General features: G+C 48.8%; 2 protein-coding genes across 7 annotated transcripts in view; one reads left to right on the forward strand and one right to left on the reverse strand.

The window, feature by feature from the left end:
• Nucleotides 1-281: 281 nt before the first annotated feature.
• COPZ2 (COPI coat complex subunit zeta 2) lies at nucleotides 282-13,930 on the reverse strand. 6 transcript variants are annotated; one of them, XR_363810.4, is made up of 11 exons: nucleotides 13,770-13,930; nucleotides 12,743-12,817; nucleotides 10,466-10,547; nucleotides 9,741-9,832; nucleotides 9,174-9,229; nucleotides 8,463-8,540; nucleotides 7,657-7,708; nucleotides 7,529-7,554; nucleotides 4,828-4,866; nucleotides 3,508-3,598; nucleotides 282-1,791 (listed from the first exon to the last, which is right to left on the reverse strand). XR_363810.4 is itself a non-coding variant. In XM_006277925.4 (10 exons), exons 1-10 carry the CDS (start codon nucleotides 13,884-13,886, stop codon nucleotides 1,749-1,751), a joined length of 660 nt encoding a protein of 219 aa, XP_006277987.1. In that variant the 5' UTR covers nucleotides 13,887-13,924; the 3' UTR covers nucleotides 282-1,748. The 6 variants fall into 6 exon arrangements, 4 of the variants coding, with proteins under 4 accessions (XP_006277987.1, XP_006277989.1, XP_019338134.1 ...); XR_363811.4 differs by lacking the exon at nucleotides 7,529-7,554 and having other exon boundaries at nucleotides 13,770-13,926; XM_006277925.4 differs by lacking the exon at nucleotides 3,508-3,598 and having other exon boundaries at nucleotides 13,770-13,924.
• A 103-nt stretch (nucleotides 13,931-14,033) lies between these two features.
• The window catches only part of NFE2L1 (NFE2 like bZIP transcription factor 1), a 31,618-nt gene continuing 29,306 nt past the window's right edge, over nucleotides 14,034-16,345 (forward strand). The window contains exon 1 of the mRNA XM_006277924.4: nucleotides 14,034-14,398. The gene's annotated coding sequence lies outside the window, so the exon portion shown is untranslated. The remainder of the gene's footprint in view (nucleotides 14,399-16,345) is intronic.

Below are 16,345 nucleotides of genomic sequence, written 5' to 3' on the forward strand. Positions count from 1 at the left end.
GAGCAGAATTTCATGGTAAAAATAACAAATTTGGTCTTTACAGCCCATTGCGGGAGAGACGCTGCCTCTGAAAGAAAAACATTTAACAAAAATATACATGTCCCAGGCTGACAGGGGGCCTGTGTCCAGAGTGAATTTTACAGATGAGTTATAAACCCCTCAAAAACAGGCCTTGTAATGGAAAAAGTGACATAGCCTTAATTCTGTGTAGGGCAGTAAGAGGAACATGCCTGCATCTCCATACATTACAGGCTGGAAAAACAGAAAGGGGAAAAATGACCCTTGGGATATAAAATTTTATTTGTTGACCATAAAAGAAGCTGGACATGCACAGCTTACAGAAAGCAACTGAAACATACCAAACTCTTGATAAATTAAGTAACACACAACTGACTAGATAAAAGGATGATAGAAAATAAAGGAGATCCCAGATTTTAAAAGAAAAAACAGTTACAAAATATAGAAATATTTATAAGGCCCCTTTTAAAATAATTTGCAATGTGAAAATGGGTTCATTTCTAAATCCAGGCCTCTGATGTGGTGTGGCCAACCCCAACTTTGCAGCCTGGAGAAGAAGCTGGGAAGCAAGGCAAAACAAGAGAGAAACAACTCAAAACCAATCAGATCTCCTTCATTAGAATTTAATTTTTTTTTTCGATATTTAGAATCTGGGGCGCTGACAAAGGAAAGGTAGTGATTTGTTTTGAGGAAAGGATTCTTAACACAGCAAGGTCCTTTAATAATATATGGGCCGACAACCAGGGTTAGCAAGCTTGAGTTTACATAATTAATTGCAGCCTGGGCTGCATTATTTTCCATTGTATGATTGATATGCTTTGATATTCCAAATATCAGCCTAATGGGAAAACAGTCATCCATGCCCATTCATCCCTATTTTGTTCCTTTCAAGGCATTTGAGTGGGATGGATGCTGACCTCCACATAGGGTGAATGTCACCTACTATAGTCAAAGCTCTGGCTCTTGGCTTATTTTGGAAGCAGCCAGTATAATTCTAAGGAGCCCATGTCCCATTCATTTTAGTGAGAAATGGGCAAGCAAATCCCTTACACAGTTTTGGAAGTCTCGGCCTATGTTTAAGGGGCCCAGCCTCTCAATGAATGCTCACAGGCTTTGGTCTGTACCATGAATGGGAGTTATTGGTGCGGAAAAGAAAGGGGACAGTTCTTTAGTCCACAATACTGACAGCAGGGAAGATTCAAAACCAGTCTACTCTACTTCAGCTGCTACCTGACTCTTCCAAGAAAGCCTTCAGGTGTTGAAAATACCAGTAATCAATCATCTTATTCATTCCTTAAATAATTACTGGCTGCAATACCCAGCAATTATATAGTTCCTTAAGATTCTCATGCCAGATTTTACTCTCAGTCATACCAAAGCAAATCTGAAACTTCTGCACTGAAGTCACTCCAGATTTGCGCCGGTACAGGAGCAGAATCTGGCCCATTTATGGGTTAATTTTCCCAAACTCTCCTCCCCTGTTAGCTTGCAAATTTCATGTCACTGAGACTGGGGTGAAGCCAGCTGGGTGGATGTGTCCATGGAAGCTTAGAGTTCTCTTGGGCGGCACCGCTGATGTCAGCCATCTTGCATCCTACCCCAAATCTTCTGTCAGACCTATTGTGCCAATTAGAAAATGGCTAATCAAATCAGCCGAGGAATCATTTGTAGCCGTAGTTTAGACCCATCCAATCGGAAATATCCAGGCGCTGTCCTCTGGGTCTTTCACTTTAATAAGGACCATTTAATTTGCTCTTTGGCAGATTGCAGAACCTATTAAGGGGGTGGAGGAGGGTAAGAAGAAGAAAAACAGAGAGACATTAAGCCCTGCAGCCTCAGGGATTCTGCAAACGGATTACAACTCCATATGAACTCAGCAGGTCTCCTTCACTGGCACCAGGAGACCCATTTAATGCCAACATAAACCTGCCTGGCTTTAAGAGGGAGATTTCTGATGTGCCTCAGTCAGACAATTTGGGTGGTTGAATCCTTCTTTGCTCCAAACAGCCACTAGGTGGTAGATATGCTTCTTCATAGCAGCAGAACTGACATCTGAGGAGCAGCATGGGAACTATTTTGTACCCCCTCCCAAAGTAGTGAGCTACACTTTAGGCATGACCTATGCACACCCCCACTAAGCTGAATTCTGGACACTAAGCCTCATCAGAAACTGCCGGGTCTAGAGATGGAGTCTGCAAAGAACACTTGAGCCAAACACCTTCAGATCAGACAGGACTTCCCATCAGTATGTGAATGTTGCAGATCAGGCCAGCCTGCAGCTCTTGCTTGTAACTGATGGTTAACGCTCATCCAGCACAAACAATCCCTGACCTACTCTAGACTGTTTATAATTACTCTATAGTTTTGTCTCTGTGAGGGATAAAGACGGTGCTGCTGGGAACTGGCTTTTGATCCATACCACAGACCTAGCAGAGGTGAAACTGGCTATTACTGTACCCTGGATGGTGGAAGTGCGTGGTGCAGAAGCAATGGCCAGAGGTTCACTGCTGCTGGGGGAGATGTTACCACCTTTTTTTTGCCACCAACATGTGCATCAACCATCTACAAACTAGTGGAGCAGGAGTTGCTACATGGAAGATGTAGGGTGCAATAGCGGGGAGAAACAGGGGCATCAGGATGAGGTCCGTCCCCCACCCCAGCCTCTGCCTACTAAGATATTGCCCAGGGCTTTCACCCCGCTTGCCCACCCATTGTTACGCTACTGCTGATCAGTCACTGAAAGCCACAATCACCCAGCTTCTACCCTGGATACACACAGGCCAACAGTATCCAACATACTATGCATACCCACAGCAGCCTTCTAGCAGCCATGAAAAAGACCTCCAGACTGATGGGCCATTATAACCAGCTTTCTACCAGACAATTATCGAGAGCTCTCTAGGTGCTATTTAAAGTATTTTTAACCTACGTTTTCCCACAATCTAAAATCTACTTCCCAGTTGTGACCACATGCTCTGCTGTGCAAACATCTCTGGGTAAAAATACATTACCCACATGCTATGGGATACTGTGCGAGGGTTAGTATGGAAGCAACAGGTGATCTCACTACGGATAACATTATGTCAGCCATGGACAGAGAGTATAGAACAAAGGTTCCCAAAGTGCAGCCCATGGGCCACTCACAGCCCACATAGCATTTATACGTGGCTCACAAAGGGATTTTTAAATGGTGACCATCAGTATTGCAGTCCTTTATTGAACATGGAGCTAGTGGACTGCACTCCCTGACACAATGTTGCACCCATTAAATGGCTTTCCATGAACAAAACGTTGTGAACCCCTGGTAGAAGGTGGCTGTACAGACAGGCTTCACCATACACATGGTTCAGAGACTGGGGTAGGGAGTCCTCCCAAGCTGGCTTTTAGGAGGCAAGGGAAGAAATAAGTTAAGTAGGTTTCTGCTGGTCCTCTGTAGGCAGGTAGCAGAGGCCTTGATAGAGGTGGGCCTAGGCTGCAGGGGTCACTTACTCTGCCCAGTACAAGGTGGTGGTTAGTGCTGAGTTAGACATAGACTCAGCCCCGTGGCTCATGCAGGCAGGATTAGTGTGGACAGAAGCACCTGCAAGGAGAGAGCGCGTGAGGGATAGAATACAGAGCAGTGTGTGTCCTGGAAGGAAGGGACAGGCTCAACTTGAAGACCCTTCCCCACTCTCTGCTGCAAACAAGGTGGCAAGCCTGCCCCAAGTGACACCCTACCCCAAACCATCCTCCCCCTCACCATGTCCTGCCCTGCCACTTGAGGGACTAGGAGGAGCAGGGAAGATAGGTCTGGCATTGCAAACCTGCTGGGTTTGCCAGGGGTGCTCAAGCACATAGCTGAATTGCTAGACCCAGCAAAGGCAAAGCCTAATGCAAGGGCGTGGCCTGATGTGTTTCTAATCCAGTATCATACTGACTTCCTGAGCACTGCCTAGTGGTGAAAACATGGGAATGGGTGTCAGAACTCCTGGGTTATCATCACTTGGCTCTGGAAGGGGAATATGGTCTGATGCTTAAGCAGGATGACTGGATGTCAGGACTCCTGGGTTCTACCTAAAGCTTCAGATGCAGGTGGAGGTCTAATAACTGAAACAGGGAAATAGGGCATTAGGTCTCCTGGATTTCAGTCTGGGCTCTGGGTGGGGAGTGGGCCTCGGTGGTTAGAGCAAGGACATTATGACTCGGGATTCCTGGGTTCTATTTGGGAAAGAGAGATGTGTGGGTCATTGGTCAAGATTACAATTAAGGGCTCCTGGGTTCTTCTCCTGCCTCCAACTCGCTGTGTGAACTTGGGCAATCCACTTCACCCCCCTATGCCTCAATGTTTTTAAATCCAGATAAGGACAGGCAGTTTGGGAGGGAGGTGGAGTGGGATCCCCTTGTGGCTGCTTCAGAAGATGTTCACCAGGTGCAATAGGTGCAAAGTGGCCCAATACCACCAGTGCTCTCAGTGACAGGAGGGGCTCCAGCTACTATGGAACCTTCTCACAAACCCCTCCATGCAGCCCCAGCCCCAAGAGGCTCTCTGCCATGGTTCTGTGTAACCTCCCCAGTCTGGGAGCTCTGTAGGACCTGGGACTATATGACACCTGAGTGACTTACCTATCCGATTGCTCTTACGTTAAGAAGCCTTGCCTGAAGCTCACAGTGGTTAATATAGAGTGGGGCTAGACAAAAATCCCTCAAAACTACAGGATTGTTTTCCCCTGCCCTGGCATGTAAGCAGCAGGTCCACTTCATGCCATCTCCATCTCCTCAATCCCATGCCAGCACCCAGAAAGGAAATGGACGGGGTCTTGAGACCCTTACCTGGGCAACACTTTGCTCAGAGAGAGGGCTGTCATCCACCTAAAAGAAGGAAAAGGACACAGCGGTTTATGGGAAGTGAAGATGCCTGGAGCAGTGGGAACAGGTATGGGACAGGGGAAGAAAAAGTGACCACTTGTAAGCACTGAAGACCCCATAGCATTTAGAGGGCTTAACTCCAGCACTTTCACCATGCTCCTACTCAAGCAATTATACCCTGCCCATCCAAATCCAGTCTGCAGCTGCATCTGAATGCAAAAACTGCACTTCCTGCTATACTGTGTTGCTGTAGGGCTGTTAAACTAGCTGCCACATTCCTCCTCATTGTTTCAGCAATGGATGTAGTACATCTGACAGAACCCCTCCCTGATGAGGGGGACTTTTAATTAGATTAATTTAAAATTCATGAGATTCTTTAAGATCCTCAGATAAAAATGCACAGCACTATGCTGACAATTTTCATTGCCTTTTGGTTGCCTATGGAGTTTTGAAGTTCTGGGTGTCATTTGGGAGTCCACTGTTGCTTCTTATCTGTGGGCTGTTTGTCATTTATTGCAAGCTACTCTGGGTATTTCTGGATAGCGTGGGATATCAATCTAGAAAAATAATAATAATAATAATAATAATTATTATTATTATTATACCCTCTCTCACAAGCACACAGTGCAAGAGTCCCAGTGATAAGAGCACTCTCAGCTCTACAAAAATACCGAGCAATTTACTCTTTCCCCACTGAGCTCCTTATGCATGACATCATGGTGATGGAATCCCAACCATTCCCAGCAGTTTGGGGCCATGCCATTCTCTGTCCCACCACTTGGTTTACATAAACACAAAGAGGGAGAGACAGAGATAGCAGTACCTCATGTCACAGCTGTTTCCAGCAGTCTTGGAAGGAGTGGATTAGGAAACACAGATATATTCCTGTCTGATACATTTGTTTACTCTGCTACCAAACAGAACTGCCCCTGCTTTGCTTAGCAACATGCCTGGGCAGCTTCAGGCTCCGACGCTCCATTCATGCCAATGCAGATTAGTTGCTGTGGGAGAAGCTGGTTTTGCATGGTCCACTTCCCTATGCTGCTTCCACGTGTATCACAGGCCCTGACAATCTACAGTTACAGCCATGTCCAGCATAGCTCTCAGTGAGGGCAACTGGCTCTGCTACAGAGAATATGGCTCAGGCTATATCTGCATTGCAGTGGTAGGGTGCTTATTTTCACTACAGAGGAGATAAACCCACTTACCTGCTCCTGCTTCCCCCCCATGTCAACCCCAGAAATGAAGCAGTGAGCATGCCCTGAGGGGTGGACCCAGCACCATGCTTAAGCCCCAGGTTTCTGGAGTGTTCGTGAACAGCAGCTTAGGACACCCCTCAAGGAGTTCCCCCATGTCCTTTCTGTTATATGTAAAAGGAATGGGAGCATGTGAGAAGGGCTTATTTTCTTGATAAAGAGACTGTACCCTCTATCGCTGCAGCACAGACATACCTTCAGTATCTTCAAATAACTGCATTTTATGCATCAACCTCAGTGGCACTTCCATTGTTATCATGTGCCAAGACATGCTGGGAAACATGCATGCTTATCTCACAATGCCTCAGCTTCCGTAGCACAGAACTAGGAGTGTTTTTACATGCATGCAATGCATTCTGGGATATCTCCCCATCCAGACAGCTAGGAAGCAGAAGGGCTGGTTAATTTGGTTACACCTGACTCAAACTACCCCATCTCCACAGTAGGACAACCATGTCAGAAGCCAATAATGACCAAATGGCTCTCTCATAGAAAGCCACTGCATGGTCACCCCCATGCAGTTAGGAACCATGCTTTGTTTTGCCACAAACTTCATGAGGTAACCACAGTCTGCATATGTATGTATTACTGGCAACTCCTTAGAAGGCAATGAAATTTTCACACTATTAGCATTGCTTCTGCTGATATTTATCTCTCTCCTTTGACCCAGAATTCAAATGAGACATGTACAAAAGCAAGCACAAAGTAGTACTACAGGCTTGGAATGATTCAATTAGCTTAAATCAATTTCAATAGCTAGCAACATTTATTTCCGAGAATATATGTGTGTGCTTTCGTTGACAAAGTCTGCCCTGGCAGGAAATAAAGAGATACCAGTCACTGTTTTATCAAAAAAACCCTAACAACAATACAGCTTTGCAAGTGATTGGATGATAAAAACTGTATGGGGTCATGAATATTTCATATGCAGAACTGTCAGGTAGATTGAAGGCAAAGGAGACCCTGGTTTTTTGACAGTCTATAGCCATTTTTTAAGTGCTTGACACTATGCAGCTCCTTGGATAAACTGTCCACTTAATTTTGTATTTTGGTGTCTAAATGGATGTGGGTGGGCTCTTTCTAAAAATTTGTCTCTTTATGTCTCATGTGTGTAAATATCATTTGTTAACGAATTTTGGGTGGAGGGAGATGTTGACACTGAATCACATTTACTAATGGAGTCATAATCCTTCCAAGCCTGACTGCCACCCCAGATTTGCCAGGAACATGCAGAAAGGACATGCTATGTCTCCACCTAGCTCAGCAGATGGCCCCACAGCAACTCGTGACATGCTTTGAAGGAAGCGGCCTCACACCTGGTTCACAGCTGACTGTAGCCTAGTTAGCACCTGGGAGGTACAGATTCACTCTGCTCTGACCTACCAGCGATGTAATCAAAGAGAACAAACCCGTATGCAGCGGGCTCTGAGATTGTCTGGAATGGAAAGAGTTAAAGGAAGAAGATTAGAGCAAAGGGCTCAAAAGGAGAAAAGTCCCTGGTAGAGAGAACAGGGGCAGGGTCTGGGGGAGGGCTTACCCTGAAGTTCACCTTCTGGATCACTTGCTGTGGATCACTCTCCAGAATCACCCTAACAGCAAGAAGAGTAACAGGATTTTCCCATCAGATTAGGTCTGTCTCTCAAAGGTGCTTTCATGTTGCACATTCAGGGAGGGTGGATTTAAACATGGAACATGATGCCAGGTTGGCCATCCTGGAAACTGAAACCTTCTTGTTGCGAGAATGAGGAAAACTCAGCTTCCTACCACTATCTTAGCATGTTGACTAAGACTCAGGAGCCACATGTTCAATTCCCAGCTCTGCCACTAGATTGCTGGGTGACCTTGAATACACACCTGCCATGCTCCATGTCTCAGTTCCTCTAGCTGTAAACAGGGATGATGATCCTCACCTGCTTTGCAAAATGGTTTTGGGATCTCCCAATGAAAAGTGCTACCTTACAAGCTGAGTGTTGTTGCTAGTGGTGAGCATCAAGGTTGGGATATGGCTAACAAGAGCATACTGCAGCAGTGTTCTGTCTGATAAGAGTATTGGCCTGCTAAGAGCTCGGCTGAGACTTTCCAATTTGATTTCACGTAGGTCCCCCAACAGTCATCAGATAGTATTTGATTAAGAATGGCATGGGCTGGATTTGAACTTGAATTTGAACTGGCATCATCAGAGCCCACTGCTACCACTGAACTGGTAACATTTTCTCTTGCTATTGGGACCATAAGCAGCTGACTGAGCATTTGGCTTCTCTCCCCTTAACGTGCAATTAGCCCTTCTCTCCAACCCTCTCCTCTCCTAGCAAAATACTCAAGCAAAAGCATGCATAGCCATACCCGCCATCAACAATCTCATCCACCACCAGGAAGGCCCCGTCCATGTTGTCCAAGAGGGAGCGCTTCTCCACATTCTTCCTGTGTGTGGGATAAAATGAGCCAGTGACTCCAGGAGAGCTCAGGGCGGGGACAGAATGTTCCCTGCCCAGCCACCAGGACACATCGCTGCTCCAGATAGCTCAGTCCCAGCATACCTGCAGAGATTCCTTTGCCTCCCAGCCTACTCTCCCCTCCCTGCAGCACAATGCCAGCTGCTCATGTGAGCAGAGGTTCTTGCATAGGGAGGAAGCAGGAACAGATAGCTAATACCGATGCCTGCCCAGCAGAGACATCTAATGGTTAAAACAACTCTGAGTTCAGTTTCGGGGTTCTATTTCTAGCCACCAGAGTACGGGCAGTTCAGTACTTATCGCATGGAATAGAAGCTAGGACTCCTGGGGTTTCCACTGACTCACTGTGTGCAGCCTTGGGTGGATCACTTCCCTGCTCTGTGCCTCAGTTTCTCCATCTCTGAAAAGGAGGTCAAGCCACCCAGTGCAGAGAAAGGTACCCCTGCGTTCAGCAGCTTTCAATCTAAGGCCATGAGTCTTGGTCCATTAATGCTTATGAAGAGCTTTGAGACCCTTGGCTGTTGTTATTAGGGCTAGTTTTGGTCTTGGGACCTTTCCCTGGGGAAATTTCATGAGCTCTGCAAGGAGTTATGGTACTTACCGTAGCATGTGATTGAGAGAGTCAAAGAGACAGGTGAGAACAGCCATCAGCATCAGCTGGAAGAAGAGGAGAAGCCCATGAAGGTAGTACAGAGTTCCATGTCTTTTCCCACCAACCCCTTCTATAAGAAGCTCCCCTGGTACCTTCTGGGAGGACATTTCCCAGGCTTGGGTGAAGTGTCTTGGGATGCCTAACAAATGGCAGTCCTAGTAGCTGGACAGACAGCCATGCCCAGAGACAGTCAGCTATGTCTACAGGCCAATTAGTGGCCTAGAAAAGCACTCATGCACTGGGGTCCCAGAAGCACATGGGAAAGATGTGTCTTTCTCAACGTCTCCATGGGGCAGATGAGAGAAGACAGAGCCTTCTATCCTTAGGAAAGGGTCTGAGGGTGTGGAGGGTCCTCCTCATTCAAGACATTCTAGAGGAACTAGAACTCTCTGTTCCCACCAAGCTGGTCAAAGAAGCAGAGAGAAGCAGCTCTCAGTGTTGAAATGCCTGCCCCGCACCTTTTATTTCATTATTCCCTCATGCTCTTGTGGGTGTGGGGCTCAGGGAGGCGCTTACCTCATTTTCATGAGAACTTCCCACCACATAGAAAAAGAGGTCAATGCTGCTTTTATAGACAATGGTTAGTCCCTCCAGAAAGGCAATCTCACCTGAAACAATGGCAAAAAAGGGATATGGGGGCAGTGTTAGGCTGGCACTGAACCTTTCTCTCTGTAACCTAAGGACATGTGTAGAGGTGGGAAGCTGGGACCTACAGGTATCACACCTGCAACTTTCAACGGGTGCCATTATATGCCTACTAGACTGTTTGACTTCCCTTCTCCTTGCAGCAGTTTTAAGGTACCCAAGCTAGCAACCGTACTTTTAAGGCACCTGCACACAACTTTAGTTGCCCTGGTGCATTCAGGGGCTCTGGAAGGGTGCAAAGACTGACTGAACCAGGGCTGTTTTAACTCTTAGTGATTCCTACCCACTCTTGGAAAACATGTTGCAGTGTGCTATATTTTTTCTGGAACTGAGCTACAGATAGGATCTTAGGTGTGACAACTGCTTCTTGTAGAGCTCCTGGACTGGCTGTTGTGATAATATAGTACAGTCCTGGCAGGTTTCTTTTTGCTTTCCCATCACAGTCATTGTCTCTAGGACACTACCTGCAATATCTCAACCTTCCAAATAGATGATTTGGATGAACAGCTGCTGGCAAACTCCACAGCAGCCCATAGCTTGAAGGTTCATCCTTCCCTTCTGCCTTCTCCACCCCTGCCCAAACCTTCACTACCTACTGTCAGTTTTGTGGGTTTTGTTGAATACATTCTTCTCAAAGGCCTTCTGTTCCTTCATAGATGGAAAGGTGTCATCATAGTACTGCAGAGAACAAAGGTGAGAGAGTTACAGCAGGATGAACCCATGGTATGGGCACACAGGGTATGTCTACACCACCTCTCTGGAGCTCTTGGAGAGAGCTGCTCTTGAACATGCCCTGCCCACCTGCATGAGCCAAATCAACAATTAAGTTATGAAGCTGCTGTGGGGGCATCGCCCTTCATGGCCCCTGTCAAAGACACCAGAGAAAGAAGCCTCAAGAGTCACCCAGGCATGTCCTGGGAGCAGATTCCCAGCTGCCACATGCACATGGGTCATGGTGGAGTGCTTGGCAACACAGGTTTCCCTTGCCAACCACTGGGGTTAGGTTCCTGAAAGTTCTCGTGGTTGACAAAACTGTTGTTGGCAAGACAAAAGGCTTATGGGAAAAATGGCAGGTGGTGGACTGATCCACGGCCACGGAAAGCCGTGGTTACTCAAAACTGTATACCGCGGTAGCCAAAATGGTAAATAGAATATTAAACGTGGATACTCAAAATCATGGTTGGCGAGGAAAACCTGTATCCCTATCTGGGCATGCCAGGGACACAGCGTAGACATACTGACAAGTAAAGAGAGATACTGGGGAAATAGACCTTGGATGACTGGACCTTGGGATATGACTATTGAGCAAGTCATGTAGGAAGAACAAATGCAGAGCCCCATGACTGCCTCCTCCAGCTACTTTAAAAATCATCTTGGCTAAGAAACCATCATGTACACAGATTTGGGATGGTGTTTATCTCAGGATGTCCAAGCCACCTCACTGCCTTTCTTCACATCCTTCCTTACCACACTTCTTCACTCTGGTGCCTATAAAACCCTTAACAGTGGGTAGGTGTTAGAAGAGCTCTGTCTGTCATGGTACCCAGTACTCCCCACACGCTCTCCCTGGTTTTAGTCCATCAACATTTGGATGCAGACTGTGACACTCTGGGGTAGAGGGGATCTTTTTGTTTTGGGCTTGTACAGCACCTGTTCTATGACTGGGACCCCATAGCACACCAGCAATGCAAGTAAAGACTGATAATAATGAAAAAGTCACAATCAGCAACAATCTCCCTGTGAGCTTCAAGGCAATTAGAGAAACAAGAAATAATAGAAACTTACTAGATCAACTAGCCTATTGCCCAGCCAGCATTAATATTGTTCTGTGCCTATCAGAGGAGGAATCAGAAAATACAATGCTGTAGGGGATGTTCATTTTAAAGGGAAATTTATGTAAATCTGTAAAAATAAGAAAATTACTGCGTGTTTTACAGACAGCTTTCTGGACAAGACACTACTCTAAAGGGCTCAGAGTTTCAACTGGGAGGAAAAGGTATGGTCAAGTGACAGACTGATCAGTTTTGTTTGTTGCTGGTCATACTAATGTCATGTGTTTGTGGGGGTTGTTAACACTTAACTGAAAGATAAATATAGTTAGAAGCTTCATGGAAAAGGTTGGTTTTGGCAAGCCATAGTGCAGCTCTGTGGCAGAGTTCTAGGTATTGGGAGATAAGATCATTTTAAGATACTAAAATTCTCATCTAGGTCCTGACTCTCTTACTGCATCTGTACCAGTAGCCCCCTGTGCTCAGCTTGCTCTCCAGCTGCAGTTATCAATGGACTTGTGATGAATCTTCCATGTTTTACAGGTGAGAAAACCGAGGCACTGAAAAGTGCCCTGACTTGCCCATGCTTACATTTCACTAAGGACAGAATACAGGAATGACAGAGAGCAGATTTAGGCTGGACATTAGAAAGAACTTCTTCACAGTAAGGATTGCCAGGCTCTGGAATGGGCTTCCAAGGAAGGTGGTGCTCTCCCCTACCTTGGGGGTCTTCAAGAGGAGACTGGATAAGCCTCTAGCTGGGGTTGTCTGACCCCAGCACTCTTTCCTGCCCAGGGCAGGGGGTCAGACTCGATGACCTGCTGAGGTCCCTTACAGCCTGAACATCTATGAATCCTGACAGGTAACCTCAAAGCTGGCCCACACTGCCAAGGATGTGATTATTATACATATTACATGACTATTTTTATACCTTTTCAGGTACATGGTGGCACCTCATGGGAGAGAAACTAGCTTCCCAGATGCTCCTGGTTTTGTTGTTCCTTTTTGCCCCTCCCATAGGAACAAGCTCCTACCAAATCCCCTCCTCACTGGGAGGCCAGAGGCCTGGAATTAAGGATGTGTTCTGGTATAGGTGGCATTTACCTTGGCCAAGAGTCGCTGCCCATCATTGTCCAAGATGAAAATCGCCTTGACTGTGTAGAGCGAGGGCTCCTGAAACTGAGATAAAGATAGTGTGTAGCTAGGGGCTATATGACGGTATGCACAGGACCCAGGGACCCTCCCTCCTCTTGGCACCATGACTCAGGACAATGATACAACCCTCTAGGGTGACCTCCTGCAATGGGTACATAGTGCCATGATCTCTTCACCCACAGAAAAGGCATGGAGAGCCTGGCGCAGCCTGTGTCTGGTCCTGTCTTGATCCAGAGAAGCCAGAGGTGCCCCCTTCCATGCTGGATCCCCCAGTCCCAAGCCACAGGGGGACGTGAGGGAGGAAGGTGGCTCAGCTCCGTGTGTGGGTCCATCCAAACCCAAGTTCTGTCATGCACTGACTGCTCCAGAGTCCGAGTCCAAGTGTACCACAGAACCTGAGCTGAGAGGACTGTGAGGGGCTGGGTCCAGCGCCAGGCCGAGACCCAGAAGCTGGGCTGAGACGACTCTGAGGGCATTGTCACCTGATCCAGGGGCAAGGAGCTGGTCTCAGACAGGCCTGGCAGCCAAGCACCCACCTGAGCCGCAGCAGGACACCCACCTAGGGTCTTGCTCCAGCCTCCTGGTACCCAGATCCGTGCCCCATTCCCCCTTTCCTCCTCCATCCAGGGGGCTCCCCTAGCCGCTGCTCACAGTGACGCCCCCCCAGGACCTGTTTCCAACTTGCTCCCAGGGGGTCTCCCTTCTCTGGGGCCCTTCCCCAGGCGCACAACACCCCCCAAACCCTCCTTCGGGGTCCCCCCTTGCCGTCCCCTGCCGGGGATCCCCCGCACACCCTGCTGGGATCCCTCCAATGTCGCCTGGACTCCGCCCGGCCTCCCCATTCCCGCCCGCGGGATCCCCCCGATGCTCCCCCGGGACTCCTCTCCCCAGGGATCCCCGCCCGGGGCTGCCGGCGGCACAAAGTTTTGCGGGCGGCCAGGAAGTTGTGGCTTGGCCCCGGCCCCTCGCCCCGTACCAGCTGCCCCGCGGGGTCCATGGCTCCGGCGGCGGCAGCTGCCCCGGGCCCGGCGCCTCCGCCTCCCGGTGCAGCCCCCTCGGGGTGCTGACGTGGCCGGGCCTCAGCCCGCTGCATCCCGGATCCGCTCCCAGCGCTCAGCCCGGCCGGGCCGCCCCGCCCCGCCCCGGCCCGGCCCCGCGGGGGACCCCCGGGGGGAGCGGCGCAGCTGCGCCCTCTGCACCCGCTGGGGAGCTCCCCTGCCCGCACCCAGGGGCACGGGGCTGCCCCCAGCTCCCGGGGCAGGAAGGGGCCGCCAGAGCTGGGATCCCCCCATAGCCGAGCGCCTGGCCTAGGCACTTAGCGCCATGAGGCAGCTTCATGCCACCCCCGGGATCTTCCCAGCCACCCCCACACGCAGCCTGAAAGAAGAGGGGCTTGGGCGACTGCCCCTCAAACAACAACGGGGAATCAAGCAGCCACTTTTGCAGCAGTTGGGGGCAGGAAGAGGATCTGGTGAGCCTTTCTGCTGGAAAGGTGCAGTGGCAGGAAGGATGTGGAGTGGAGGGGCTCCCCCCACCCCCACTTGAGACCTGGAGAACAGCCTCCCCCGCCAAAGCCTGGCAAGACAGGAGCTTCTGGCCTTGCAGGTAAGTGCGCCCTGGTGTGCATTTCCCCTGGGGTTGTGGCCTAGCAGGTTGCCTGGAGGTGTGAATGCAACCCCTTGGGACCCTGCAGAGCCCACAGGAGAAGGCAAGTTAGCAGCTTTCTTCCTGCTCAGCCCTAGGTCCAGGGCTCTGTTGTTCCCTGCAGAGCAGCGGGAGATCTGATGGCAGCATCAGTATCCAGGGCAGTGAATGGAGAAGTGGGGCAGCCTAGGGAAAGGCGCAGGATTTGTGGCCTCGAAGTGCACCAGAGAAATGGGAGTTAGTGGTTGGGGAGAAAGGTTTTGGTGGGAGGAGGGGGAAAGGCACCAAGGTTCACAGAGTCCTGTGTGGTCAGATAGATGAAGTCTTGGGCAGGTTTCCTTAATACATGCATCACTGGGGCTTTGGCTGATGGGTGTTTATGTAGCAGGGAGCAGAGGGGTACAGTGGCTATTGAGGTTGCTTGCTGAGTCTGTCTATCAGCCCCTTTTCAGTTCCCGCATGAGTGTTCATCAGCCTGTTGTCAGTAATCAGGTGACACAGAAGAAATCAAGGCTTTTCTGGACAAGTAATGAGGGTGAGGGCCTGTCTCTCCTTCCCACGTTCAGGGGTTCTGGCGGATAAAACCCCTCCACACATATCCCCCTTTTATTGGCGCACACTCAGGGTATGGCTATGGAGATGGCGGCAGTCCTCAGAAGAACTGCACTTTGGAGCAGGGTGAGGGAAAGGAAGTGGGTGTGAGTTTTGGATCTAAAAGGTGAACTGGAAGATCAGGTTCAGTAGAATCCAGGACTGCAATCTGTGCTTTGTCTGGGCTTTGCCCACATGAGAAGGCGTCACAGGAACACACACAGTAATTATGTTCATTCTTCTGTACTGCCTCTGTGGTTCTGCCACGGATCAGTAGAGCTACCCACGTGCCCCTTTTCTCCTCCCCCAAGCTCTCTCCTTTTACATTAGGTTATTCAAGTCTAATTACTCATCCCTTCTCTGCCTAGATGGTGTAACTGGTCTGCTGGGTTTCCTAATGACTCACAGAAACACCATATACCTTCCTTCTTTGTTGTTTTAACCTTTGGGACTGTAATCAGATGATGGAATGGAAAGAGCTGCAATCCTGCACTGATTACTGAAGGAGAGTCTCTCAGAAGATTTCAGTTTGTTGGGTGCATGTTGCGTGCTCCTAGGGAAAAATCAGTCCAGAAGTATCTGTGGAAGCTACTGGGTGTGCAGCCCTTTAGATGCTTGGGTGATGAGCAGTTTGGTGCATTCTCTATTTTGAGACTTTGGCACTGAGCATTTGAAGCGGTGGATTTCCCCTGAATTTCCATATTGGTGTCTAGGTTACATGTATTCCTACTCCAGAGAAATCTTGCAGATTCCCCTGAGGCTTAGTGTCCACTGACTTTACCTAGAGTTTTGCTTGAGTAAGGACTGCTGTATGTAGCCCCATCTTTAGCAAATGTCTGTCCCTGGACCTTTGTTTGCAAATGAAAAGCTTCTCCCATCTACTTTAATTTTCCTTTGGCATCTCTCTGAGATGGCTGCCATTCATTTGTATTTGCAATATTGTGGCTTTCAAGGCTACCTCCATTGTGTGCCCAAGTCTGAATTTTTGTGTGACCCTTTCCTCACCAATCTCATGGGTCATCTGTAGGAATCAAACCCAAGACTCCCTGGATTAAAGGCATAGATTTCCAGCAGATGAGCTAAAGCAGGAATGGCCAACCCATGGCACGGGTGCCACAAATTGCACAGGCAGCCTTTGTGTGGCATGCAGCAGATCAGGGAGGGGGCAAGAAACACAGTGGCAGATAGGGCAGAAAGCAAAGCAGCAAATGAGGCAGGGAACACAGGGAAGGAAACAGAAGGCAGAGCAGCAGATCAGGCTGGGACCACAGAGCTGAGCATTGAAAGCAGAGTTGGGGATTGGGTAGGGGAAGAAGA

Source organism: Alligator mississippiensis, chromosome 4 (genome assembly GCF_030867095.1).
Source record: "Alligator mississippiensis isolate rAllMis1 chromosome 4, rAllMis1, whole genome shotgun sequence".
NCBI classification, from domain to species: Eukaryota; Metazoa; Chordata; order Crocodylia; family Alligatoridae; genus Alligator; species Alligator mississippiensis.